Source organism: Azolla caroliniana, unplaced genomic scaffold (assembly GCF_043228905.1).
Source record: "Azolla caroliniana isolate FFs.n. ecotype wild unplaced genomic scaffold, voAzoCaro1.0.p SCAF_16, whole genome shotgun sequence".
Lineage (NCBI taxonomy): Eukaryota > Viridiplantae > Streptophyta > Polypodiopsida > Salviniales > Salviniaceae > Azolla > Azolla caroliniana.
The window spans coordinates 7,178,106-7,205,871 of NW_028230451.1; the positions used below are offsets into that span (position 1 = coordinate 7,178,106).

At 36.2% G+C, this 27,766-nt stretch overlaps 2 protein-coding genes and 1 long non-coding RNA gene across 8 annotated transcripts in view; 2 read left to right on the forward strand and 1 right to left on the reverse strand.

Moving 5' to 3' along the window:
* LOC147853879 (uncharacterized) overlaps nucleotides 1-23,643 on the forward strand; it is a 32,724-nt gene extending 9,081 nt beyond the window's left edge. For 2 of the 6 annotated variants that reach the window (XM_087332562.1, XM_087332561.1), the window contains 14 exons: nucleotides 2,047-2,248; nucleotides 2,331-2,406; nucleotides 3,992-4,139; nucleotides 4,508-4,607; nucleotides 6,531-6,701; nucleotides 7,235-7,285; nucleotides 10,393-10,504; nucleotides 13,833-14,152; nucleotides 15,165-15,283; nucleotides 19,841-20,030; nucleotides 20,102-20,185; nucleotides 21,430-21,512; nucleotides 21,954-21,990; nucleotides 23,372-23,643. In XM_087332562.1, coding sequence (XP_087188688.1) covers nucleotides 2,047-2,248; nucleotides 2,331-2,406; nucleotides 3,992-4,139; nucleotides 4,508-4,607; nucleotides 6,531-6,701; nucleotides 7,235-7,285; nucleotides 10,393-10,504; nucleotides 13,833-14,152; nucleotides 15,165-15,283; nucleotides 19,841-20,030; nucleotides 20,102-20,185; nucleotides 21,430-21,512; nucleotides 21,954-21,990; nucleotides 23,372-23,425 — 1,747 coding nt within the window. In that variant the 3' untranslated portion in view covers nucleotides 23,426-23,643. Of the gene's footprint in view, nucleotides 1-2,046; nucleotides 2,249-2,330; nucleotides 2,407-3,991; nucleotides 4,140-4,507; nucleotides 4,608-6,530; nucleotides 6,702-7,234; nucleotides 7,286-10,392; nucleotides 10,505-13,832; nucleotides 14,153-15,154; nucleotides 15,284-19,840; nucleotides 20,031-20,101; nucleotides 20,186-21,429; nucleotides 21,513-21,953; nucleotides 21,991-23,371 lie in introns of those variants that run through there. The other 4 variants (XR_015531212.1, XR_015531213.1, XM_087332563.1 and 1 more) reach the window with 4 other exon arrangements.
* On the forward strand, nucleotides 703-976 carry LOC147853880 (uncharacterized). The gene is made up of 2 exons (XR_015531208.1): nucleotides 703-817; nucleotides 857-976. It is a non-coding gene; the product is annotated as an uncharacterized LOC147853880 (long non-coding RNA).
* A 1,302-nt stretch (nucleotides 23,644-24,945) lies between the features above and the next one.
* On the reverse strand, nucleotides 24,946-27,766 carry LOC147853881 (pentatricopeptide repeat-containing protein At5g16860-like). Its single transcript, XM_087332451.1, has 3 exons — nucleotides 27,757-27,766; nucleotides 25,802-27,636; nucleotides 24,946-25,677 (listed from the first exon to the last, which is right to left on the reverse strand). Exons 1-2 carry the CDS (start codon nucleotides 27,764-27,766, stop codon nucleotides 25,916-25,918), a joined length of 1,731 nt encoding a protein of 576 aa, XP_087188577.1. The 3' UTR covers nucleotides 24,946-25,677; nucleotides 25,802-25,915.

Here is a 27,766-nt window from a genome sequence, read left to right on the forward strand (position 1 = left end):
GCCAAAATGATTAAATTAAGTAAATCATTAGAAATGAAAAAACCATTAGGCAAACAAAAAAAGTTAATTAAAAACTGAGCCACTTAAATGGATAAACTCATGAACCTGAGTTTTAGAAACAAACTGAACTCAAACCAAACTATTGAAACCAAACCATTTAACCATATTTGAACTGATAAACCGTTAAACCATGACTTAACGGTTCAGTTCAGTTTGAGCTGGACCAGGCCCCATAGCTAGTCGTAATGCTCTATTTAATTGTGTTTACAGAGTAGCTGTATCAGCATGCAAGTTCATACACTGCATTCATAGGTTTCTAGTGTATGTTTGAGTCAATGGTGTGTAGTATGTACTTCAACACTATTTAAAGTACTTGCATTTTGTAGAAATTAGAATTCTGTCCCCAAAGTAAGATACTTGCATATTGTAGGATAGGCAGGCCATGTAATGAATTGTTCTTGCATAGGCAGGATAGTGCATAATCTTATTTATTAATTCTTGTACAAACTGATTCAGGCCGTGTAATGAATCTGAACCACAATGTCACATGTGATCCATGTCCAAATGTCAAAGAAATTTGAAGGTGATAAAATAACTGAAATGCAGTGCTTAATGTTGTCAATGTTATAGGTGTACAATATAGTTGCTGAGAATGCTCATTCCCAGCTGGGAAATGAAGCAAATCTGTCTAATTTCAGTATTCAATCATGTTGAGAATCAAGCTCAACTTGTGTGAACATGTGCTTATGAAGAAAAGGACGATGTGTGAAAAAGTGTGTGAGCACACTTTATTGTACTCGGTGTAGTTGTCGAGTGTGTGTGAGCACACTTTATTGTAATCCTTGTAGTTGTCGAGCGTTAATGTGGTCAAAGAATATTAGATATTCTTATGACAAAATCGTACTCAAGTGGATATCTTGGTTAGATTCCACCAACACATTTAATATGGCAGTCCCTTGAGGACTTGTATATAAAACCCCCTTTGCCCATTTTGTTTTGTTAATGATCTTTAGTTAATTAATATCGCTCTCTCAAGTGCATAAGCTGTCATCCCCCTACTGTATGTTTTCTTATTTTTCTGGTTATTCTCTGTAATTCCTTCTCTTGCTTATACACTCACTCTCTCTCTCTCTCACACACACACACACACTACGCTTCTGAATTCTCAACTCTACTAGAGTTAGATTCTTTACAAATCCTTTCCATGCACTTGACCAATTTTAATTTTTTTGGCATTGCGCACAATAATCTTATAATGTTGAATAAGGATACGATATAGGTTTCTATTATTCTAACCCAGTGTGTAGGTATATATGTAGGGATTTATTACATATAGATGAGTAAGAGCAACCTTCCAATGGCTTTTGAGTAAGAAGAAGATATCATATTTGGCTAAATAAGAATCAAGTGTTAAGAAAAGTGACGTGATTCTAATGGGTTGTCAGGGTTGTGGCTAGGATGATTGGAGTGAAACAAGAATTCCCACTATCACCCACTCTGTTTCTTCCTTATATTGATGAAGGATCAAATTACATAGAAAGATTGAGTAGTGAGGGAGCATGCTTGGTGCAGATAGCCGCACTGATATCACTATATGCTGATGACTTTGTGCTCATTTCTGACTCGCTGGGGGAATTACAAAGACATCTCGATGCTTTGAAGCCATTTTGTGAGGACGGATTTTTTGCTGAGCCTTGATAAAACTAAAGTGATGATGCTTAAGACCACTCAAGCATGGGCAATGCGATGAAAACCAGATTTCTTTGTGTGAGAATAAAAGGTTGCATATGCACAGCCCCACGATACCTAGGACTAACATTTACAGGGCTCTAGTTCTTCTGATGGAAGGCTGCCTATGGTTGACTTTCTCGAGGATTCTCTGTCTAGGAAAAGATTGGTTGATATCATGTGGACTCTAGAAAATATTAATTGATATCATATTTACATCCTAGTCTATGATGCGTCAAATTTTAATGTAGTAGCTGATCCTAATCTTTTGTGCCTGAAGACTTGGTGGAAATTCTTATCACAACATGTCTGTTGTAGGAGTTTCATTAACTTGGAAGGAACTATGGGAAGCTTTAAAAGAGGATTCGGCAGCTCTAGGTCCTTTATAAAAGTACCATTTGGTGCATCTGAGCTCTCCTATGAAGGTTTTGCAAAGGCACATTTTGTTGAGCCAAGTGCTGGTATTTGGCCTATTATCTGGAAAACAGTGGCCATCCAGGATCTTATCAGATTCTCGAAGGCAAGAAATTTGAGAAATTGAATGTTCAGAATCGAAAGATAGCAATATATTAATATGGCAGAATTATTTGCTTTTATTACAGGATCTACTTACACAACCATTGCTACAAAGATTGGCAGCGGCACCTCACAAACAATATGCTGTTTTTGCTTTTACGCGTATGAATGACCATGCTTATTTTCTCTCATTCATAAAAAAAAGTTATCCAATTTCAAGTTTTCAATGATGATGATGTGGGGGAGGGACTAATGCCCACCCCAACCCATGAATACTTAAAACATGATAATCACAAATAAATGTTTTTATGCATGGTATTTAAAGTCATTAGTGATAAAATTGCATTTTTCTTATATGTAAATCACATTTGACTGAAAGAAAGAATGAAACAAGCTGCTGAAGCTCTGTTATTATGTTCAGTTTTAGGATATCATTAGGCTTATGAAAATAATTCCCTTGAAAAGATGAGATTCATTGGCTAAGAATGATTATTCAAAATTGTTGAAAAACACAATGGAACAGTCCACGAAGCCACTGGATTAGGGAATTATAGGAAAACCCATCAATTTCCTGTTTGGAATAAAAATCTGTCAGTTAATGGGCTTCTATGATAAGAGTTGTTTGGGGTTATTTTTTGTGGATTTAAAGAGTCTCAGAAGTGGCCTGTACAAAGGCAGATGCCAAACTTCTTCAGAAGGCCACATCAAAGAACATGCACAATAATTACTTTGTAGAGGAATATTTCTTGATCTAGCAGTTCATTTAGTTCTCTTCAGACACTCAATGATACACTTATTATTACATAGAAGACATAGCCTGTATCAAAAGATGCATAGTATCATAGGAGCTTAGAAAGTGAATTTTAGGACTAAAACTGGGGTTGCAGGTTCTAGTATCATCACTTAGGAGCCATGACTCAATTAGTTGGCAGGTTATGAATCTTTCTCTTGGTTCAAAATTGCTCATGTGTATTCTAAGGATGTGTTTCCCAGCCTGTTCTTGAAATGGAAATTAGAAATGATGATCAATAGAATCAGTCTCACAATATGATAATCAATAGAAGCAATCCATAATATGATAATCAATAGAAGAAATCTCATAATAGAATATTTGGAGAAAAGGATGTTGACATATTTCAAACCTTAGGAATTTTGAATTGTGATGGGGATTGTGGATTATTATTAGAACTCTATAATGCCATACCCAATAGTTCCTCTACAGTTGGGAATTGTAGTCCGAGCAAGAATGTAGGATACTTAGAAATTCAATGTGATGTAACTAAATTTATCCACTTGGATAAGCTGATATGATGTGGCCATTTACATATCTGACACCATTGGTGATATTTATAGTTGCATGAAACAGATACTATTCATTCATGGAAACTGTTGTAGGGCTTAAAAAAATAGAGTGTGTTGGTAGCCAAGGAAGAGGATTACATACCAGTCTAGAGCTTGCTTGGATATTGTGGGTCCAAATGAGCAATGTGATTGATCCTCTACGCTGAGGGTTGTAGTAGTTTTAAAATTTTTTAAGTTTGAGGATTTAATTGGGGCTCCTAATCTAGTGGCTAAAGACAAAGTGCTTTTAGGCCGTGAGTATCTTTCAGATAATGTCAATTAAACATCATTATTTCAGAAAAGCTGTTAACAGGAAAAAGCTAAAATTGAAGACAACATTAATTATGCTTTTAGAAATGGTTCTGAAATGCATAAAATTTCTTTTATGTAAATTTATTTGATACAGATCTTTTAGCATACATGGGGGATATCCCAACTGTGCAAGATGTCATTTATCATATACAGCAAATACTAATGCTGGGTATAACATGTTCTGATCTTAGAGATGAAATTTTCTGTCAAATATGTAAGCAGACCACAGCTAATCCGAGCAGGTACTTCAGAGAACAAACTCAAAAGACCCAAAAGTTACATAATATTAAAACCTAGATTATTTTTGTGTTTTTTTTCTAGAACGTGATTTGGCTCATGGAGATTAAGGGATTGTTTTCTTAGCAACAGATCATGCATATAAAATAAATTTAAATGTATTCAAATATGTAAGCAGACCACAGCTAATCCGAGCAGGTACTTCAGAGAACAAACTCAAAAGACCCAAAAGTTACATAATATTAAAACCTAGATTATTTTTGTGTTTTTTTTCTAGAACGTGATTTGGCTCATGGAGATTAAGGGATTGTTTTCTTAGCAACATATCATGCATATAAAATAAATTTAAATGTATTCATACTTTTGCATATAGATGGAGTAACAGTAGAGGATGGCAAGCAATGGCATTGTGTGTTGGTACCTTCGCGCCTTCTTCAACTTTCCGCCCTTTTTTGGAGGCACATTTGGAGCAGGTATTCATGTTTGGCTAACTGCATTACTTCTGTTCCTCTTTTGGAGATGCATTTTCGTCCTTCTATTTCGTGATCCTTATAATTTGGCTTTTGCTTCTTCAAAGATTTTTCTTAACTAAATGCTCACTAATTAACTTTCCGTTCTGCTACCTCACTGGCTACTTTTCGTTTTCCAATTTAATCAATAAAATGTTCATTTCCGTTAATTGTTGAGAACAATGCTTTTAATCACCATTTGGTTATTCCATTTCACATGATTACATCATTTCTCACTATGGAATCTTAAACTCTATCCTTTGCTTATTTGTTTAAACTTATCTATGGTTTTCAATACGATAGTATTCATTTTCCTTTTTGTTTGCTAATTATTTCCATATTACTTTGATAAATTCTCCAACAATCTCGTGTCTGATTTCTAGAATGTTTTATTTAGATTTGAACCCGGTAAAACCAACATCATTCTAGATTCTTGTAGCAGTTACTTGAAAAACGTTCTAAGAAATTAGGTTATTGTTCAATGTCAGTGAATGAACTTTAGTATTTGGTTAAACAAGCTGATGTCCCTTGTGAAAGTAGTTAGATCGCAAACAACATTGAAGGAGATATCTCAGTCTTAAACAATTTACACTTTCAGGTGTATGGCTTACTACCTCTAACGGTGGACTCTAAGATTTTATATAAATATTAACTATTTTTTTCGGTTAGTTTTTAGTATAAATAGAATAGATATATGTGTACAACTTTCCTAGCTAGTTGTAACTATCCTAGAATCAAGATCTACGGGGGTTTGGACATTTACTCAATTGTTGGCGAGATGAGTAAGAGGGGAATGTCAAACCACTCCTAAAACTGCAAGAAAACATTGGAGAATGAGCAAGAAAGGCCTAAACCTAGTACCTCAATATGCACGAACTGGCTAAGACCTACTCGACCGCTCTTAACTACTTGAACCTTAACGATTAAGACACTTAATGCTATTCATAAGGAAAAGATATGAAAGGCAAGAAATAAAGCACTGACAATGGTTTAAGCAGCCTCCACCGATAAGTTACAACCAATGCAAAAACTTGAGATAGAAGCATTAGTGTGGGCCTTATATTAGATCGGCAGATTAAGATTAAAATTATAGCTCATAAGGAGATAGAGATTAGAAAAGGTTTAAGCTCTAGTACAAGTTCTCTAAAAATGAATAAGAAGTGTGAAAGACTTATAAAAAGTATCTTTTATTGTTTTTGCAATGTTTGAGCCTTTTCAGGTTCTCTCATTAGTCTTCTCTTCCTTTGCCTCTTTCCTGTGCATGACACTTGTTCCTTCTCTTTTGACTGATGTCTAGGTGCACAGAAATGGTTAACATTCCCCTGGCTTAATGAGTGCAAAATCCTGGGTACAACCATTCACAAAGTTGAATCGCTGAGGTCTGAGTTGAGGGTGTCGGGTGGGGGAAGGTGGAGGAGGCAATACCATTGAATGTTGGATTGTCTCATGAAATGTGAACTGGGCATACGGCTGAATGCATTAGAAGCTGGGATGAACTGCATATCAGCAATTGACTCAAAGTTATGTTGGGTGGTGCATTGGGAGGATATGGACTGGCATTCATAAGCCAATTTTTGCTGTAGGTGGGGTCTTCGTGGAGGTCGAAGTTGATACCCCACTCCTGGTGACCATGTTTGTGGAAGTGTGGGTGACTATACGTGCTTGTTGTCTTGATGATGTGGAGGATTTGGATGATAATGGCCTTGATTTGTGGATAACAAAAGTGACTGGGTACCAGTCTTTAGAAAAGCAGTATAGAGGTGATAAAGTTTAAACAATAAATTATTATATGCTGGGGAATAACTCTTTCCATTTTTAGGATAGGGCCAATAGGGTTTATTATACTTTTGCAATGATGAGTATTGAATAAGGAAATATATGTGATAGGTTGCTGGGCACTTCGCTGGTGAATGGGCAGGTGACACAATGAGCTATCAAGAAGAAGGGATGTCTAACCCGTCAAAGGCTGCTGAGTATTGTTTAACAAGGTTGCATAAGCTTGCACAAGCAGGTGCAAGGCGCATTCCACCATTGCATGTGGAAATTAATGCTGTAGAGGTAAATTTTCAAAATGTCTGTGAAAAAGCTCGTTCAGCATAGATGGCATTTTAATTCAACTACTCAGTAGCACTAGGATTTTTATGAGGTTTCTGAGGTGCTCGAACTGAATGTTTTCTATATTTCCATATGGATATGTATTTGCCATATAATTGGTGAGATGGTACTGTATGTGTTGACTTATGTATTCATTATGGATGGCTTGAATCTGCAAGATGATACATTTGTGTGATAACAAAACATTATGTCCCAGGTAATCACAAGAAAAATGATTGAACTAGTACTCCATATAATATAGATCTACTAAATGATATCATGATTGAAATAGTATTCCATCTAATATAGATCTAATACCTACATGACAAGATGATACTTGAAGGATCAACATTTGTGTATTTCAACCATAATTAACTCTATCATGGAAGCAAGCCTTTCTGGTGATGTGTCATATAACAAACTTCAGTTTTCTGACTCTAAATTCAGCTTTATTCAGGTGTCTGATGCTGACTTCAGTTTTAATTTCCCTTATGTAGAAGATGGAGAGTGTGAGAGTGAACATGTACTTACCAGATGACACTTTTAAGGTGATTTCACAGGCTTTGGCTTATTCCAAGTGAATTGTTTGACATTAATGTCGAATAATGTACTCCGTGTTGCAAGTTGTATCTATCTTATATCAGTTTCTTTTGAGATATTTACTATCTAGAGGAATGTAATGATACGATGTTGTAATCTGAAAATTTTGAGAGGAAAAAAAATCTATCTCGCATCCATTGCATGCTTCTCGAATATTGTTATTGCATAGATGAGTTATCCTTCGCAGAATCAACAAGCAGTACAGGTTTTTGGGCAAATTCACATTTCTTTATTTTTCCTAGTTCATGCTATGCTTTAACTATGGGCCCGGTTTCGTTCGATTTCTTTATCTTAAAACCAAACCATTTATAAAAAACAAAAACCAAACCAAACCAAACTGTTTATGAGCTCTCAAGCCACTTAAAGTAAACCATTTAGGAAAAGGTAAACCAAACCATTTAACCGTTTAGGGAAAAGTAGAAACCAAACCCAACCATTTAATAAAAAATTTAAACCTAACCATTTAAGTCAAACTAATAAAAAAATTAAATAAGTAAAAATACATTAAATTAAATAAGCATTTAAGTTAAATTAATTAAATCATTAAAAAACATTAATTAAACCATTAAATTATATAAACATTTTATTTAAATTAATGAAATCAATAAACAAAAAACATTAATTAAACCATTAAGGAAATAAAAAAGTTAACCAAAAACCAATAAACCAAACCTCTTAAACCTATAAACCAGTAAACCCGAGTTTTAGAACCAAACCGTTCAATAATAATTGAACCAAAACAAACTGTTTAATTATATTAGAACTGATAAACCGTTAAATCATGGCTTAATGGTTCAGTTTGGTTTGAGATGTAGCTAGGCCCATAGCTACTATGCTTCAGAAGGCATCAGGAATGTATCTGTGCTGGAAATCTTTTGAAGGCAGAAGTTTCAATCTTTCTAAGTTCAGAATCATAGTGTGCAACTAGTGAGACTCTTCCTATATTATTTTTAGCAATTGGAAACGGTTAGGTTAGTTCAGTTCAGGTTCTGGTTTTTGTAAACATTTTGGATTCGGTTTGGGGGATCAACGGTTCGGTTTGAGCCTTTATTGGCTTAACGGTTTCCGGTTTAAACGGTTTGATGATTTAGGGTTGACACTTAATTATTTTCTTGAATATTTTGTTTGAACAACCTTTTTATTTTTAAGCCTAATTTTGATATTTTAAGAAAAATCTTTAAATTCCAAAAAATTAAAATTTGAACTTTTTAATTTTGACCTATCTTGAAAACTGAAACTGAACCGTGAAACTGTGGTTTTAACAGTTTAATGTTTTGAAAATCTCTGAAACAGTTTGGGTTGAGCTTGATTTTTTTGTAATGGTTCGGTTGGAACAGTTTTGTGGTTCGGTCCAATTAACTTTAAGTTTCAATTTTTTTGAACGGTTTGAGTTTGACACTCTCTAACCCAACCCAACCAAACAGAATGATTGCCAATTGTTAATTGTGTTTTGGTTGGTTGTTCTCAAAGAAGAGACAAAATTTTAAGCTGTAATCTCTCATTCAGTCTCATAGGACATCTTGGCCTCTTAAAAGATGTTAATACATCTTTCTTTCTTTCTTCAATATTTTGTAGTTAGATTATACCACTACATTGAGCCACATGATTGTAATTACTTTTGTGGGCTTTTACATAATTTTGACGTTTCCCACCATTATAATATGCTAAAACTACAGTGTGTACATGTGTACATGCATCTGTATCTGTATGCATGTGTCATCATAGATAACTTGATACAAATTTCATTTACGTGAGTTAATAAAATATGAGGACTTGGTTGCACTCTCCAAAGGCTAGTTGTGCTATGGTTTAGAACATAACCATACAAGATGCATTTCAGGGATGAACAGAACACGAACGCGGATGTCCTATTATTAAGAGATGAGGCTTGAGGGGAAGCGGGTGCAGCAGAAGTAGAGGGGAAATGGGATGGAAAGTGGAACAATGAATGCAACTTATAAAATGATTTTGAAATATGCATTCACTTAAAGCAAGGATAATTGCTGAGGCATGAGGTTGATCACAACTGGATATGGCAGCCTCTAGGCTAACTTGATTAATATAGTTGTCATGTCAACATAGCTGTCTGTTCCCACTTATGCCAGCAACAGAAGGCTTGGCAACAACTCTATTGTGATTATAATGTACAAATTTTCAATTTAGCATGGCCTATATGCATATTATACTGCGACTTTAGCCTTTAGCCTTTAGCCTCTGTATGGCACCATGTCATTCAACTTGATGATTTTACTGCTTCATCCAGTGCAGCAGGAAGAAATAAAGCAAGAAAGAAAAGATAGAAAAGAAGACACACTTTCTTGTTGGGACATTCTCAAATTATCTTTGACTTGTCTCTTGGAAACGTTGTTTGGGGATACACCCACATTGGGGGTCGTTTTTCTCAGCTTCTCTCGCTTCGGAGACCTCTCCATTCTGGATCAACCTATGCTAGAGATCTTTCGAAGACTAAAATTACAATATATCTAACTTGAGAATCTCACATGTGCCGAAAACCAGATTCCCTCGTCTGAGTAATACTTATTCTATTTTGATTTGTTCTCAAAGACGAGACAACACTTAAGATGTAATCTTTTGATTGGTCTTATATGCCATTTTGGCCTCTTAAAAGACGTTAATATATCTTTCTTCTTTCTTTCTTCTCTCAACATTGACTGAGATACTATGTTGTGGTGCTTTATCCTGCTGATGTGAAACAATCAGAATGTGGCAATTCTGGTGGTTTTTTCATACAGCTAAGATAAATCAAAGAGAGGGAGTAGCTTGCCAAAACTATATGCGACACTCCCTACGAATCGTGAGGATTCTTGCAATTGAGAAATTGTTTATAGAGTTGAACTCAAGAAGATTTTAACTCTAAGCTACCACCAAGGACTGAAAATCAATTTGGTTGTATTGTCAAGTCACCACCAAGGACTGTCAACCAAATTGGTTGTAGTTTTATTTCTAGAGAGATTTAATCCAAGATAGATTAATGTGTTCCTAATTTTTAATAAAGAAATGATAAAACAAGTTGATTTGTTTCTTCCATTTCCAGGTCCTCAATCTTGATCCAATGGCAACAGCTGGGGAGGTGACTGAACAACTTGCTCAGATGAATGGACTTTCAGATCCCAAATATTATGGAATCTTTCAAGTTTTATATGCTGGTGAATCTCTTTAATTCATGTAATTTTTTCTAAAACTGCAGTAAAAAACTTTGCGACAGATAATAGGGAGGGGATTACTCATTATCTAAGACTAGATTACTAATGGGTAAAATCTTTACAGAATACTCTATGGTATAGGGGAAGTCTGAAGGGCACCAAAATACACAAATGACATCTCATGATGGAAACCATAACGGATTCAGTGTGTCCACATTATGCATCATCCTATCTCAAGGATGCTGCTGTATGTATGTGTGTGTATATTTACTTATCTACAAAAGATGATAATGCTTATTAGACTTGACAAAGAATACAGCTGTCTATGTTCTCTCCTGAACACGAGTCACAAAGCAAAATGCCTTTCTATTGTAGCTTACAAAAACTAAATGGTGTGAAATGCAGTCATGAATAACCAACAACCAGATTTGATGCCTGATAGTTGGAAATGAATTTTCTGCCGTCAGAAAGGAATGTTATTTGATCCAATATGGAAAAGTCAGTTAGATAAGGAGCACCTTGACAGCCATATAGTGATGGCTTTGACTTTATGAAAATATGACGTCTGGGTCATGGTCCAGGTTGGGTGTCTTGCCTTGAAAGAAAGAAAGCTATATTAATGTCTTTTAAGAGGCTGTCATGGCATGTAAGGCCAAACATGACAATACATCTTACAATGTTTTCTAATATTTGAGAACAAACCAAAATTAATAGATAGACTTACGGCTCTAGAGAACCTAGGTATCTAAGGCATAAGATTCTGAACATAGATAGACTGAAACTTCTTCCTCCAAAAAATCCTCCAACATGGACTGATCCAAGAGATCTCATAAGAAGGGAAGCACCTTTGGTGTGGATAAAAATGGCTTTTATTTGTCTATGAAAAGGGTGACAACGCTATGGCCTATGTGCATGGCACATTGCTACTGCCTGCTCTATTATTGCCTGGGCATTGATCTCAAACATATTTAGACTGAGCCGAAAATGACATATATTTTTATAAAAATGCTTGATGTGGATAAGCTTGGACAACTTTCAATGGTGTTTAGCTTACAGTTGTTGGATCTGCTGAGGTCGAGGTCGAGTGTAGAAATGGTCCAAGCTCGTCAATACTTGACGGTACAACACATTCGAGTTTGAAGGGGCGTGTTGAGATATAAAGCTCAAGTGTCCAACGTATGTGTGATCACACAAATATGAAGTGCACCTGTGTGCATTAAAATCCACTCACAAACTCTCTTTTCTTAACTTTGTAATGCCCTTGTCATGTAGTTAATGTAAAGGATATTCTATATATTGCTTAAATTGATGAGGACAATGAGCGAGTAGTTATAAATCGTGAGAAGTTAGTGAGTGACTACCTTCTCACTATGTGATCATGGATTTTGATAGGATATAGAATATTCTTTACAATAACTATATGACAAGAGAATTATAGAGATACAACAAGAGAGTATGTGAGTGGGTTTTAATGCACATATATGGACCCACTACTTGTGTGTTCACATACAAATTGGATAATTTAGCTTGATATTTTAACAATCCCCTTCAATCTCAAGCATGTCATATTGTCAAGTGGTTGATTATGTTGGATCACGCTTGCTCGTTTTCCATATTGTGTTATTTAATTTATATCTTCTTTAGACTCACATCTTTTGCGGTAACTTATCCATACATGGCCTTGCTTGTGACAAACAAAGTTGTTTGTTCATCTTTAGTTTGTACATTGAAGTCTCCGAATAGTACAATATCACACAACTAGTTAATGGTAGATTTGTGTCATAGACATAACCTTACGAACCAATTCTGTAGCTAATTTTAATGGGGAAATTACTAGGACAAACCTATATGAACCTATGAAATGTGGGAACGCATAGTAGACTGGAAGGTTTACTGTTGAGCTATATTAAGGGAACTGACATCGCCTTCATAATGGCATCTTGAGACGCTGTTGAGACTCTATTGTGTCTAGCTTATTTGCACGTTTACATTTCTAAGCCTAGATTTTTTGTCGAAGTTTAAAAAAAATGAGATACACATTAAATATGTCTCTATGAGTAGGAATGGATAATGGTGTTAATTGGCATAGTTTTGGGGGGTCTAGTTGCTTGTGTTTTGCGTTCTTGATTTCTTAGCCATTTTGTTTGGTCTTAAGACATTACTATATCCTTCTTTCTTTCTTTCTTTCACCTCTTCCTTTCCCAAGAATAATTCGACAAATAAAGCCCATGATCTCCCGCCATCGCAGCTGCTTCCCTCGCTTCGGAGACCTCTCCATTCTTGATCGACCTATGCTAGAGATCTTCCGAAGGCAAAAGTTATAATATCTAACTTGAGAACCTCACATGTGCCAAAAACTGGATTCTTTCGTCTCTCTTTTTATCTTATTTACTTTTATGTTTACGAAGTAATTTTTACTTTATTTTGATTTATTGTTCTCAAAGACGAGACAACACTTAAGATGTAATCTCTTGTTTGGTCTTAATGGCCATTTTGGCCTCTTAAAATATGTTAATATATCGATCTTTCTTTCGATCTTTAGCTAATGCTACAAGTCAATCTAGGGCTATACAAATGGGCTGCCGACCAATACATAACAAAGATGTTACAATAAATGGGTCAATAGCAATTTGTTGTGCACCTAGGCCCCAGCCCATGGACCAAGATCTCACCACCCTTGTCATTGACAAACAAAGGTCATTATCTTCCACCATCACAGGTGCTTCCCTCGCTTCAGAGACCTCTCCATTCTGGATCTACCTATGCTAGAGATATTCCGAAAACAAAAGTTATAACATATCTAACCTGAGAACCTCACATGTGTCGAAAACAAGATGCTTTTGTCTCTCTTTTTATCTTATTTACTTTTTCATTTTGATTTTTTGTTCTCAAAGACTAGACAACACTTATAATCTGGTCTCTTGTTTGGTCTTATAGACATTAATATATATATATATATATTTCTTTCTTCTTTAGCCACGTGTTTCAAGGTCAAACTAAACCCACTGTACCTTGTGCTCTCTGTTGCCAAAACGGTTGACATTCCCTAATTTATTAAGAGGAAAAAAGTAGTGTACCTCTACGCTTGAAAATTGTCTTTCTTTACTCTGCCATGCCCAATTACCTTGGCAGTCTCCTGGTGGTCTTATAGGCCATTTTGGCCTCTTAAAAGACATTAATATATCTTTCTTTCTTTCTCCCTTTTTTTTGCCTTTCCTTTTCAATGGATGGTTATTTTGTCTTCAGATTGAACTAAAGTTAACAGCAATTATGGATTTATATTTAAAGGTTTTGATTCTAAATGTGGACTGAGTACCAGTACTATTTGTAGATGTTATGGTGGAGAAAGTTCTCACTAGAAACTCTTACATTATGGAGGTTCTTTCTGAGTGGAATAGAGCTTCGTTACCTCCATTAGAAGCAGACACAAGACTTATTGCAAAAGCAAAGAGAATATTTGAGAAGCATGTGCTATGCTTGCCAAACAGAAACATGATGATGCTTGAAGACCATCAGATCAACAGTGGATTTCCTGTGCAGATGGACCCTAGTAGAACAGAAATGCTTTTTAAGAGGAAGATCTTCATTGAAGATTTAAGCGTACTTCCTGAAGATGTACAAAAAGCAGTAGAAAACTTTGACTATGTACAGGTCAGTATTAAACATTTCCAACAGGATGGAAAATTTGAAGGCAGCAATCCATTGTGTAATAATGTGTGCTTATCAAAATGCATAATACACAAGGAATGATGCTAAGATATTGTTGTAATTTCACCAGATGCATTTTCTTTTTAATTTCATTTCCATTGTTTATGGATACACCTCTGTTTGATATGTTTTCTCAATGTTAGTAGTGTGATTAGGTAGATGATCTCTTTGATTCAGTTAGAGATTGAAATTGGGAAATATGCTCACAAAGCTATGTAGGAGAAGTTTGGCTAATTGAGCCATCCAGAGTATGAAGTAGGGGAGATACTATTGCATAGAGGAATATGAAGACCAATGATGCTTGCATGTTCTCATGGAAATCAAGATACATAGAAGTTGCTGAAAGGGAATATTGTGGTTACAAAAAGCACATCAACAAGGAACCCTCACACACCTTTTTCAGTATCATAGTATCTGTATATCCTCAGCCAAATGTTTTTTGCTGGCTGTTTTTCACTTAGATCTTTGCCACAGTTCATTTTTAGTGTTTAGATCTATACTAAAGGCAGGTTCTAAGGTTTCAGAACGTACTGTAAATTGTTTTGAGGGATTAGACCATAGTGTTATAATGTATTATGTGTGATCTGTTATTCAGATCATTTTGCCATTGGCTGCCTCAAAATTACATACGGTTGTGAGTCCACTGGAACTTCAAAAAATGAATGCTGCCATCATTTATCTTGTCTTAATGAGGATTAGCTTCAAAATACCCAAATTATCTACTTCAATTTATCACTCTCAGAACTATACCGAAGTTCATATAGAATACAGTTTGAAATTAATAGTTGTCTGAATTACAATCTCTAGATTCATTCCTGCATAGTATATTATTGTCAATCAGGTAAGACCTTATGCTTTTAATCGGGAGTTTTGACAACAATTTTTTCTTTGCTTCAATACACACTGTGTCATACTCATAATATAGCTGTACTTGAATGACTTTAGCTTGCTTCAGACAGTTAGAGATGTTGTATATGGTGTATATCCTCTTGAAGAACACGATGCGGTGATGCTTGGTGCCTTACAACTTCGAGCTGATTCAGGATTCTTTAAAAATTTAGATGATGCACTCACGTAAGTGGATTAGGTCTCATTAACTAATAATGGTTGTAACTTAACAAAGTTTTTTTTGTGGTATAAAGTTGCAATGAATTTCTTAGTTACAGAACAAATAGGACAGAGAGAAGCCAGGGGAAGTCCTTTGATAGGGAGGCTCTTTGTAACTCATATTGAACTCTAGATAGAATTTTTTGGCGAATATATTATTATTATTATGAACCTCTTCCCATCAGTTAGAGATTAAGATAGGTGGATATACATCCACACCGCTAAACAAAAGGGTTTGTCAATTGTGTCATCGGGGAGTAGAATCTGAAAAACAAGCTTTTTTTATCGAAATAAGATGGAGATACTATTGCCTCTTTGGCCAAGGCTTTGGCCCACTATCCAAAGTAATGGAATATGAGGACCAATGGTGCTTGGGGCTTTTCTTGCTAGAACTCAATAGACATGAGGCAGAAGCTGGTGGACGACAATACAATCACACAAGCTCTTCAACAAAGAACAATCATAACTTTCTTGATCCTCGTCATTCCTACTCATGAGGGAGAAGTTGTTGGACAACAATACAATAACACAAGCTCATCAACAAAGAACAATCAAAACTTTCTTTATCCTCGTCATTCCTACTCATGCTACAAGTCAATCAAGGGCTACTCAAATGGTCTCTTGACCAAGACATTGCAAAGGGGTTACAATTGATTGGGCAATAACAATTTTCCGTGCACATAGGCCTGACCTCATGAACCACGATCTCACCACCCTTGTCATTGACAGATAAAGGCCATTATCTCCTGCCATAGCAAGTGCTTCCCTCATTTTGGAGACCTCTCCATTCTGGATTGACCTATGCTAGAGATTTTTCGAAAACAAAAATTTCAATATATGTGACTTGAGAATCTTACATGTACCAATTACAAGATTCTTTCTTTAGTCTTGTTTTATCTTATCTACTTTTTTTTTGTTACTTAGTAACATTTATTTTGATTTGTTGTTCTCAAAGACAAGATAGCACTTGGATGTAATATCTTATTTGGTCTTATAGGTCATTTTGCCAATCCTCAAGAGTGGAGGCCCCATGATGCTGAGCAACTATAGGACAATCATGATTGGTCATTACTTGGCTGAACAATATGGCTATATCCTACAGTGAGGATTGAGTATATGGGCAGAGCGTAATGGCTGCCGTTCTGCTGGACAAACAGGTTTTCAGAAGGGGTTTCACAACCCAAGCCGTTATCGAGGATAGAGACCATAATAAGAGGATTTATTGCTACTTTGTGGATTTCCGAAAAGCTTTTGACATTAGGTCGCGTGCCTGACTTATGCAATGGCTAGAAGCCCGTGGTGTCCCTGTAGGTATGCAATGAGGAATCTATGCACTGTATGAATCAGTGTCAGGAAAATTGTGGTCTCCCAATGGTTTGTCAAAGGCTGTAGCAAACAGAATTGGAGTAAAATAATGATGCCCACTATCACCCTCTCTATTCAGTCTCTATATAGATGAGGTATGACATCAGATAGAGAGATTCAGAGGTTCGGTAGCATGCCTAGCTGTATAGCCATACAAATATTACTAAATGCTGATTTATGACTCTTGGGAGGGACTACAAAGATATGTAAACACCTTAAAATTATTTTATATGAACGAAGTTTTGTTGATAAACATGGATAAAACTAAAGTGATGGTGTTGAACAACACTCAAGCGTGCGTAACAAGATCAGAACTAGAATTATTCTTGGGAAATGAAGAGGTGAGACAATGTGCACATTTGCAGTTCCAAGAGCCACAAACTAAACAGTGGCTATCTGATACCCTTGTCACACCAATTCATCTCTATGGAATAGAAATATGGGAACTTAACAAAGGCAAACAACTGGAAAGATTTAGAGAGACCTTTAGTCTCAGTGATTGCTAGCATGATAAAGAGCAAATCATCACTGCCCCATGATATATTCCAGGCAGAGATGGGTGAAGCCACTATAATCATCAAGGCATTATTTTGATAAGTGACATGTATTCAACAACTTTGGGAGCTCCCTAAACAAAGGTACTCAAGGTTGGGACTTATGTCATTAAAACAACTTGTTGAACATGGAGATGCTCATTGTTGGTATGCTGAAATGTGACAATGGTTCAAGTCACATGGCATAAGCGTAAATGCACTCCTCTTGTTCCAATATAGCTTGGATTGTCCCCATCTAAACATGATCAAAGTGGAGAAGTATAGAGTGATCTGAACTGATATTATTAACTTGGAAAATGCATGGATCATCCCCAAAATATCACTTGGTAGGAAGATGGTCCACTATAAGAAACTTTTACACACATGGGAGGATGGATTCATCATCAGGCCATCTTATGTGAACACACATCTATCCTATGTGCTGCAGTGTGATAGGGCAGTAGCGAACTTCATCACACCAGTTAGAGATTGAGGTAGGTAGATATGCGCGAATACCTCTAGAAGAAAGAATTTGCCAATTGCGTCATCAAGGAGTGGAATTTGAAGAACACTATGTTTGTCACTGTAGTGTTTTTTATGAAATAAGAGGGAGATACCATTGCCTCTTTAAACAAGGCTTTGGCCTACTACCCAAGGTAATGGAATATGTGGACCAACAATGCAACTTTATAGCCACACAAGCTCATCAACAAAGAACAATCACAACTTTATTTAGTCCCATCACTCTCACTCATGCTACAAGTCAATCTAGGGCTATAAAAGTGGGCTTCCAACCAAGACATAACAAAGGTGTTACAATAAACGGGTCAATAGAAATTTGTTGTGCACTTAGGTCCCAGCTCATGGACCACGATCTCACCACCCTTGTCATTGGCAGACAAAGGTCATTGTCTCCCACCATTGAAAGTGCTTCCCTCGTTCGGAGACCTCTCCATTCTGGATCTCTCTATGCTAGAGATCTTTTGAAGACAAAAATTACAATATATCTGACAGATCCGATAACAAGATTCTTTAGTCTCTTTTCATGTAATTTACTGTTTTTACATAGTAGCATTTATTTATTTTTGATTTGTTGTTCCCAAAGATGACACTTATCTTATTTACTGTTTTTATCTTAGTGACATTTACGATGTAAGCTGTTGTTTGGTCTTATAGGCCATTTTGGCCTCTCTTAAAAGAGGTAGGCTTCCTCTTCCAAGGGTGTTGAGGTTGTAGTCAAAGGGGTAACAATAGATCAGGCAATAGTAAGTTGTTGTGCATGTAGGCTTCAGCCCCGGCCCCATTGACTACAACCTCAACACCCTTGGAAGAGGAAGAGAAAAGAATACTTCAATATACTATTAGGAAAACAATACCATCTTCTTAAACTCTAAAATAATAACCCGAAATAACTAATTTAACCTCAATGACACTGGTTGAAAATAGTCTTTCCGTCTTCACGCTTTCTTCTACTAAGCTTCTTCTCACTTCTTCTAATCTTCTTATTCGTCCTTCCTCCCAATTGCAAAGAATACCATCCAATTTATAGGTTTTTAGTTGCGTTATTCTTTCATTTTTCTTTTCTTTTCTTTTTACATATCCTCGAGTTTATGTGAGGCGTTTTTTTATATCATTATTTCTGCTTTGTCATCCCAAATTTATCATACAAGAAAGCTCTCTTTGTCAGCTTTCTTACTAATCTTTTCTTTTGAAATTTGGATATGAGATGAAGAAGTTATGACCTTCAAGTTCCTTCCTCCATTAATACTTGATCATTTCATATTGTCCTTTGTTAGACCTCTTAGCATCCAACATGTTTGCAACAGTCTTTTCTTATGAACAAAGACTGAATTCACAGTATCCAATCACATCCCACTAGTCCAATGAGCCTTGGCTCTCAGAGAGCATTAACACTTTTTCGTACTCACTCACACAAGCTAGTTGTTGAGGTGGCAACATAGCATTATCACCCAAATATGAAGACGTGCAAGGAAGAAAACCTAGTGAGGATGAATATCACTTATCACATGCTCAGTGTATAAGGTAATTCGCGAGAAGGTATGATAATGTAAGTGTCATACTCAAATGTCCACCAAGAAAGGTGAGCCTATGAGTGCTAGCATTATTTTCATATCGTGTTTTTACTAGAGTAGGAACCCTCGCAACAAGATGATATGTTGATTTGGTTCCATAGGTCAGAGTGGCCTACTCATGGCAATAAAACATCTATTTGTTCTGCTCTATTGCTCTCTTGGTGAAAGTAAAGCTAAAATGGTGGTATTATTGATTACTGCTCTTTTTATGCTCTACAATCTAGTTCAGGTTCTATCTTTTTATTAAGGGATTCATTGTATTTATTTTTGCATGAGTGTGTCAGCTGCTAATGATTTTACTTGGCTAGGGTCTCGACACAAGGGAAAAGGGTATGAGGAATCATGGCACTTATATGGAATGATATCTATAGCTCATATTGTTGTAAACCAATTGTCTCATGGGCCAAATTTGGCCTTAGAAGACGTTAATATATCTTTCTTTCTTTTCTTTCTTTCTTTCATCACAACTTATGTTGGGAGGCAACTAACTGAATGGACTTTTTTCATGAATGATGAATATATGTTTCAAATAGGGATGAGATTATTCGAAAATTTGGACCAAAAATCTATGTAGAAGGAAGTGAAAGAGAATGGAAAACTGCATTGGTAAGAACTGCTGCAGCGCTGCCTCCTGAAGCTGATATGTCTAACTGCATCAGTGACTACATAGATTTCTTACGAAGCCGCTGTAGCCTCTATGGATCAAGTTGGTATTATGTACAGGTATGTTGATTATCTATTTACTTATCCATTATGACTAAGGCTAGATGACAAATGTTAGGGATTTTGTGCAGCAAAAGGCTGATCCAAGGCTACCACATGAGATGTTTGTTTGCATCAACACTGCAGGTGTCTACTTTGTGAAAGTTAAGACAAAGGTTAGGCTTATTTACCTTTTCGCAACTAAGAAAGAAAGATATAAGAGGCTATAAGACCAAACAAGAGATTACATCTTAAAATGTTGTCTCATCTTTGAGAACAGCAAACATAACTCAGTAAAAAGAGTAGATTGAAATAGAATTAAGACGTGGCTAAGCAAAAAAGTAAATGGAAATAGAATTAAGACATGACTAAAGAATCTTGTCATCTATACATGTAAGATTCAGTATATTGTACTTTTTGGCCTTCAAAGGATCACTAACATAGGTCAATCCAGAATGGAGAGGTCTCTGAAGTGAGGAAAGCACCTAACAGAAAATATATGTTTGGGGTGATAGATTAAGTATCAGGATCTCAATGAATTATAGGCATAGCTATTCATACACATATGTGCTTGTTGCTTATTTTCACGCTGCATAAGAATTGGGTAAAACCTATTCTTTGTTTAATCATTCATGTTCCAATTGTACCTTTTTTTGCTCTTTTTTTACCAATTTTCACACAGTTTGCTCTTTTTTTGTTGGAAACAAAGATTAATAGTTGGACAAATATTTACAATCATTTATAAACTACTTAGGCTCCTATTATGTGACGAATCCTGTGGTATGAATTTCTGGTTGGGAAGAACCTCTAGCACAGAAATGTATATTTTGCTTCTAGAATTGTGCTACAGATGAAAATACTGAGCCGTGGTTTAAACGGCGATAAAGTGAAAATTGTTAAGCCAATAAAGGCTCAAACTGAACTAAACCAAACCCTTGAAATTCCAAGCCCAGGAAATCATTTACAAATTTCTAAAACTTACCAAATCGAACCAAACCAGTTGAGCCATTAAGTCACGATTTCACGGTTCAGCTTTGCTAAAACTAAAAGTTGTTGATTCCCATGAACAAGACCCAATTAATGCAGCTGCCCTTGTTCATACTGCATTGTTAGTTAGCTCCGTCACTTTCTCATTTGCTCTATTTCTCAGAATGATTACTTCTACTGAAGCCTCAGAATCACTTTGCCAAGCTGCAAGGAATAGACTCCAGAAGGTTTTTAAAAAATGTTAGGGAACTGAGCTGTGAAAGGATGTTGAAGACCTCATTGCCAAATTCTTATTTTTCACCTTCTTCGTTTAAAAAGAGATTGTATAAAGGTTATTTGTTTGATCTGCGCAATAAATTTTAGTTGTTTTATGTAGTGGTATAAATTGAGTCATAATTATACATAACAATAAAGTTCTTGTTTTCTCTTACAGGAACAACTTCTGCATATGCAATTTACGGAGATTTGTAGCTGGGGTTATTCTGTATTTTCATTTTCACTAGTAACTGGAAACATGTAAGGACAACAGAACGTGCTGATATTATAGTACATAAGGAAATATCCTCCAAAATCTCTGGTTGCATTCACATTGATGAGTGAATATAGCCATCTTTATATTACAACATTACTTAATGGGAACGTGGACAACCAATTCTATTAGTAAAAGACAACTTTCACTTCTAGGAAAGTTCATTGAAACTCATCCATATTTTGAAAAGTCCAATCAATTTGAAAAGTAAATCTATATTTGAAGAAACTCAGCTCCTATTCATAACTTTCGCATATTCTCTTAGGATGAGTCAATATTGTCAATTCATGATGTGAGAAATAATGAATTAAAGCAAATTCTTAAAAGATTTATCCAAGCATCATGATTTCAAGATTTTTGAGGTTTTGTGTTGAATTGTGTGTGCACATCTATCAAAAAGTTTACTGATTTTGTCTTTGTATTCTCAGGACATATAGTCATGACCACCGATTGATAACAACACAGGTAGATATTGTGTTTGCAAAAATACAAATCAAAAACATATTATTACTTCATATAAGTGAAATGGTTGATAGTTATTATAACAACATGAATCATCTGGAAAAACTAACATCGAAAGAGAATAACCAAAAGAGAAAGAAAGAAGAAAGTTATATTAATGTCTTTTAAGAAGCCAAGCTACCTCCATGTTATTATGAAACAAGTTGTTTTAATGACATATATGCCAGTCTGAACTCCCAATTACATTGAATTATGTCATGGGAAATAAGGTTTCTCCACATCTTTCTAGCTATGTGCCTATTAAGGCTCTGTAGAGAAGAGTTGGTGCTACAATTGTATCAAACCACCACAATTTAGTTTGTGGTCTTGGAACTAGGTATGCGTACATTGTCTTTCAAGGCCCCAAGGGCTCCATATCCATGAGAAAGTTAAGACAGGCACCCTGCCATAGGAAGAACTCTGGCCCCTATGAATTTTACTTCTACATATTTGTAGGATCATGTGTAAGGCCACTTTTTCCTGTCCAAAGAAGAATCCCAGTTCTGATCTTGTTACTCATACTTGATTGATGTTAAACACAATCACTTTAGTTTTATTGAGATTGACTGTCAAATGTCTTTCGTGAGAAAATGTAACATCTATTGAAGAGAGGCCAAAATGGCCCATGAGAGAGATGCCCTTTGAACATTACTTGGGATTGGCATGTCCCACTACTTCCCATCCTTCTTTCTGGGGTTTTCCATGGTATTAGATGCTCCATTGTGGGATAGCAAAGCTTAACCTATGGATTATGCAGCCAGAACCTTCATAGAACAAGCATCAGGGAAACAAAGATCAATGCACCAAAGGTAACTCAGCAAAGAGAAGGAATAATGTAATCAAAGAATCGCTTTCAGCAGAAATTAGGGACATGGCATTACAGGAAATGACATTAACACAGAAATGGGAAAGTTGTATTTGTGTCTTCCTTCTTTTATTGGATTCCTTAATCAAGCATAGGTCTATGAGATCTACAAAGATTACAACTGCTCACATTAATTGTCAGTGAGAGATGAAAATGTTATATGTTATAATATTAATCAAGCATTTAAACAAGGAAAGACTATGCCTAATTAAGTATCTAAGCCTACAGAATCGGATCAACCATGAATCCTCAACTCAGTAGCTCTCTCTGTAAGATTATCTTATGGAATGGAGCACTGCTTAGATATTGACCCCTATGTAAGACTGGATCGCATATATTACATCCTACCAATAATCCATCTCATCTTTATATAATAGAATTATTGGTGCTTGAGAATGAATGCATAAGCTTATTATCAATTTATCTATGTTAATATCAAGTCATGTTGAACTCAAATACGAAATGCCTTCCTTGTCTCAGGGTGCAGAAATAGGAGAAACATTGCAGATGTACATAAATAGGCTACAATTTTGATATGGCCTACAATATTAGCATAATCCTCTCCAATTTTGATAATGCAAGTTTGGTTTCAGGTTTGTTGTAAAACATGGCATCGATTGTGGTTCCACATATGTCCATGAAACAGGATTCTTTTGAATACTTGTTTACCTCGAAATGTAGCCTATTTTTATGTATTGAAGGTCTTTATTCTTGGTTATTTTTACATCAAAATATAAAAAGCTTTAACACCATTACTTGTTTTCTTTTACATGCGAACTAAATTCATTCAGTTTAAGCAAAGCAAGCTTTACTGATGTTTGAGAACACCGTTGCCTGTTCTTCCTGTAATACATGCGAGTCAGATTAATTTCAATCTAGCCAAAGTTTAAGAAATGAATATATGAATTGGTGATGCTTGATAACACCATTGCACATCATATTTGTTTAAGTGTATATGTTGGATTGGGTTTTCAATGTGCATTTTCTAAGGCGCTCCGGTAGTTAATTCATTATATTTTTATTTCTATTGGAAACCTCTGAATGTGAAGCGGAAATTACAATGGATGCAAGGTAGCAATGATATCCAAGATGGTGAAATTTAATGCCTAGCACACTCACATTGTTGCTACTTATACAGATTGTTATGGAAAATTAGAGATTCGATCTTATTTTTTAATCTGATTCGAAGATGATCCACAAAATGTAAGGAATTAAGTGGAGCTCTCTTATTTTTGGATGAAGACATTGAATACCATGGAATCATACAGAAGTATTTGCTCTTTCTCAATCATCACATCTTGATCATGAATAAGTTCTAATTACAAGGAAATTTGGTCATCAGCAAATTGTAGGTCTCTTATGAACATGTGCTCTGGATTGTGGAGCTTGAAAATCCAAGGTTACCCACTGCACAAATGAGATGAGTATAACAAGTGCTATGGTGTCAAAGCATTGTCGTTGCACATCACTCAGGAAATTCAAATATAGAGTGTTTGCATTTCCCTGTTGTGGATCATTGACTAGTGCATAAAATTGTTATTGGCAGGAAAACTAGGGTATCTGGCTTTTGTTCGATGAAAATGAAAAACTGATCCATTATGGATTCATGACTTGAGATTATTAAATCTAATGTTTTATGTACAAAACCTTAATGTTTTTAGTTGGATATCACACATTAAATTAAGGGTTTAAAACAATACAATTGCCTTTTTAAAGTAGTGTAAGGTATGTGATGTAAGCATTGAGGTAGGTGGGCTATAACACTGTAGCACGCATCATAGTTTCTTCACCTTTTAAATGTTTTGAGACTGTTGCTTCCAGAACCGTAAGTCTTCACAAACACCAAAGAAAGTACTCTTAAAATAGATACAATGGGTACCAACAGTACTCATACTTATGAGATGAGCCTTATTGTTGATTGAACTGTGGCAACTTTATGAGAATGAATATATATTCCAATGTCATTTCACTGTGGATAAACTCAATTGGGCAGTGTGGGAAGAATGTGTAAGGAAACTTTACTGCATATAGATGAAGCACAATTGAGAAGAGAATTGCAAAATACTCATTTATAATGAATGTAACATGTTAGTATCTGCTGGAACAAGCGAGACCTCATATTTGCAGTAATCGTGCTGTGTTGCTAGCGAGTAGCATCACCCATGTTTTTATTCTTGATGCTCCTAGCATACTTGTTAATCACATAATATGTGGAATTGATAAATATAAAATGACCATTTTTTCTGAAATTTTTTAATGGAATCTTATAGCACAAATGTTCGTCCATTCCTTCAATGGATAATATTTAACCCATCTCTCTGGCTGTACGCTTAGTGGTTTACACTGCAGCATCAAAGTCATAATTTTGAGAGACCCCAATGTTTGATCCTCGCCACCATGGGCTAGGACCCCATCCCATAGATTATAATTGGTCTCCTATGAACATTATAAAGATATCTATCTATCTATGAACCCATTGTGCCATAAAGCAACAGCAGTGTTTCTACATGTGTATGATTTTTGTTTCACTCCAAACAAATGCTTGAGAATTCTATACATTGTTAGTACCCAATTTCTCCATTTGGTAGCATATAATATATATATATATATATATGCATAAACACAATTCGTTGCCAATATTCCAATCTTCACCATGTTAAGAGGCAATTTTCTTGCCTTTATGCTTGGTTTCTTCTATCCAATACATCACTTCACTGGCAGTTCTCTCACCATACTTGTATGTGGACTTGATATATAACTTTCTGCCCTTTTATACTTGTTCCCACCTTAGCATTCCATTTCCAATTTTCTGGCTTTCGATGCTTCATTCCTCACTCTCATTGCCTTGATCTTCATAGCAACCTTCAGCATATTAGCATCCACATACATATTTGCCATACTTGTTTCCACCTTAGCACTCCATTTCCAATTTTCTGGCTTTCCATGCTTCATTCCTCATTCGCATTGCCTTGATCTTCATAGCATCCTTCCGCATATTAGCATCCACGTACATATTTCCCAACCTTAGCACTCCATTTCCAATTTTCTGGCTTTCCATGCTTCATTCCTCACTCTCATTGCCTCAATCTTCATCGCATCCTTCTGCATATTAGCATCCACATACATATTTGCCATGCACACATAAGCCCCAGCTTCTTTATCATCTAGCTTTATCACTTCCTCGAATGCATGCCTTCCTAGCTCCAAATTCCGCCATTTGCGGCATGATCCTAGGACAGTAAGCCATAACACAACATTTGGATGAAAGGTTGTCTTCTTCATTGTAGCAATAGCCCTCTCTATTTGGCCAGCACGGCCAAGGAGGTCGACCATGCAAGTATGGTGTTCAATTGTGGGTGTGATGCCAGAGTCTTTTGTCATGAACTCAAAATATGTATGACCCCTCTCGATCAACCCAGCATGGCTACATGCATTCAATACACTTACAAAAGTGATCGAATTCGGTTTCCCACCTTCTCTTCTCATTCGTTCAAAAAGGCACAGCACATCCTCAATCTCTCCAAGCCTGGCATGCCCCGTGATTAGAGAGTTCCACAAGACTACATCTCGAACTGGAAGAGTATCGAAGATCCCATGTGCTTTAGCTAACAATCCACATTTGGCATACATGTCAACTAAAGCAGTGCCGAGAACCACATCCTTTTCAAGAAGATCCTTTCGGGTGATGTAGTTATGGATCTCTATGCCTTTATCTTTAGCTCCAATTAGGCCACATGCTTTCAAACTGGAGGAGAGAGTGATAGAATTGGGAGAGATACGATCACGTCTCATTTGTTCTAGACATTTTAGAGCTTCCTCACCATATCCATGTTGGACATACCCTGCAATTAATGCAGTCCAAGTAACCACATCTCGAACTAATAACTCATCAAACACATCCTTAGCTCTTCTAAGCAAACCACACTTAGCATACATATCAATGAGAGCATTGCCGAGCACAAGGTCTCCTTTCAATAACAATCCTTGTTTAGATATTTCGGCATGTATTTCCTTACCCACATATATAGCCCCAATGCTTGCACACGCTTTGAGGCTACATGTGAAAGTATAAGAATTGGGAGAGACTCCTTCAAGTCTCATCTTTTCAAAGCAAAGGAGAGCTTCTTCACATCTTTGATGTTGGACGTATCCTCCTATCAAGGCAGTCCATATGACTACATCCCTTACAGGAAGAGAAATCAATACATGATGAGCTTTCTCAATCAATCCGCACTTAGCATACATATCTACTAATGCACTGCCCAAAAAGCAGTTTTTTGACAGAAACCCTAATTTAGCCATATGGGCATGCAGCTTAGATCCTGTTTCTATGTCTTTTAGCTTGGCACAGACCTTGAGTAAAGATACAAAATTATACTCATCTGGGTGTATAGGGACATTCGCATCTTTTCCATTTCTTTTCATTTCCGCATTTGCTTTCTCTTTTTCATTCGATTCTTCATCGTCTTGCATTTTCTTATACAACATCAGGGCATACGCGGGCTGACCACATCTGATATATCCATGGATGAGAGAATTCCAAGAAGACGCGCTCTTGAAAAGCATGTGATCGAAGGTTTTCTGAGCATTGGACAAGAAATCGGGGTCTGCAAGCAGAGAGACGAGGCGATTCCCAAATGCTCGATGAGATGTTGGGAACCCTGTTTTCTCAAGGATTGAAAGGAAGCAGAGGGCATGGATCGTCGGCTGTGTTGAGTCTGAGGTATAATGGAAGGTAATTTTAGCTGCAGTTTGAACCAAAAACACACCAAAAAAAAAACTAAAACCCTTCATTCATTCATCCATCCATGCACTCTCCAATCCAATTAACACTCGGCAACGGTTCGGTTTGAACCCAACCGAACCTGAAACCAT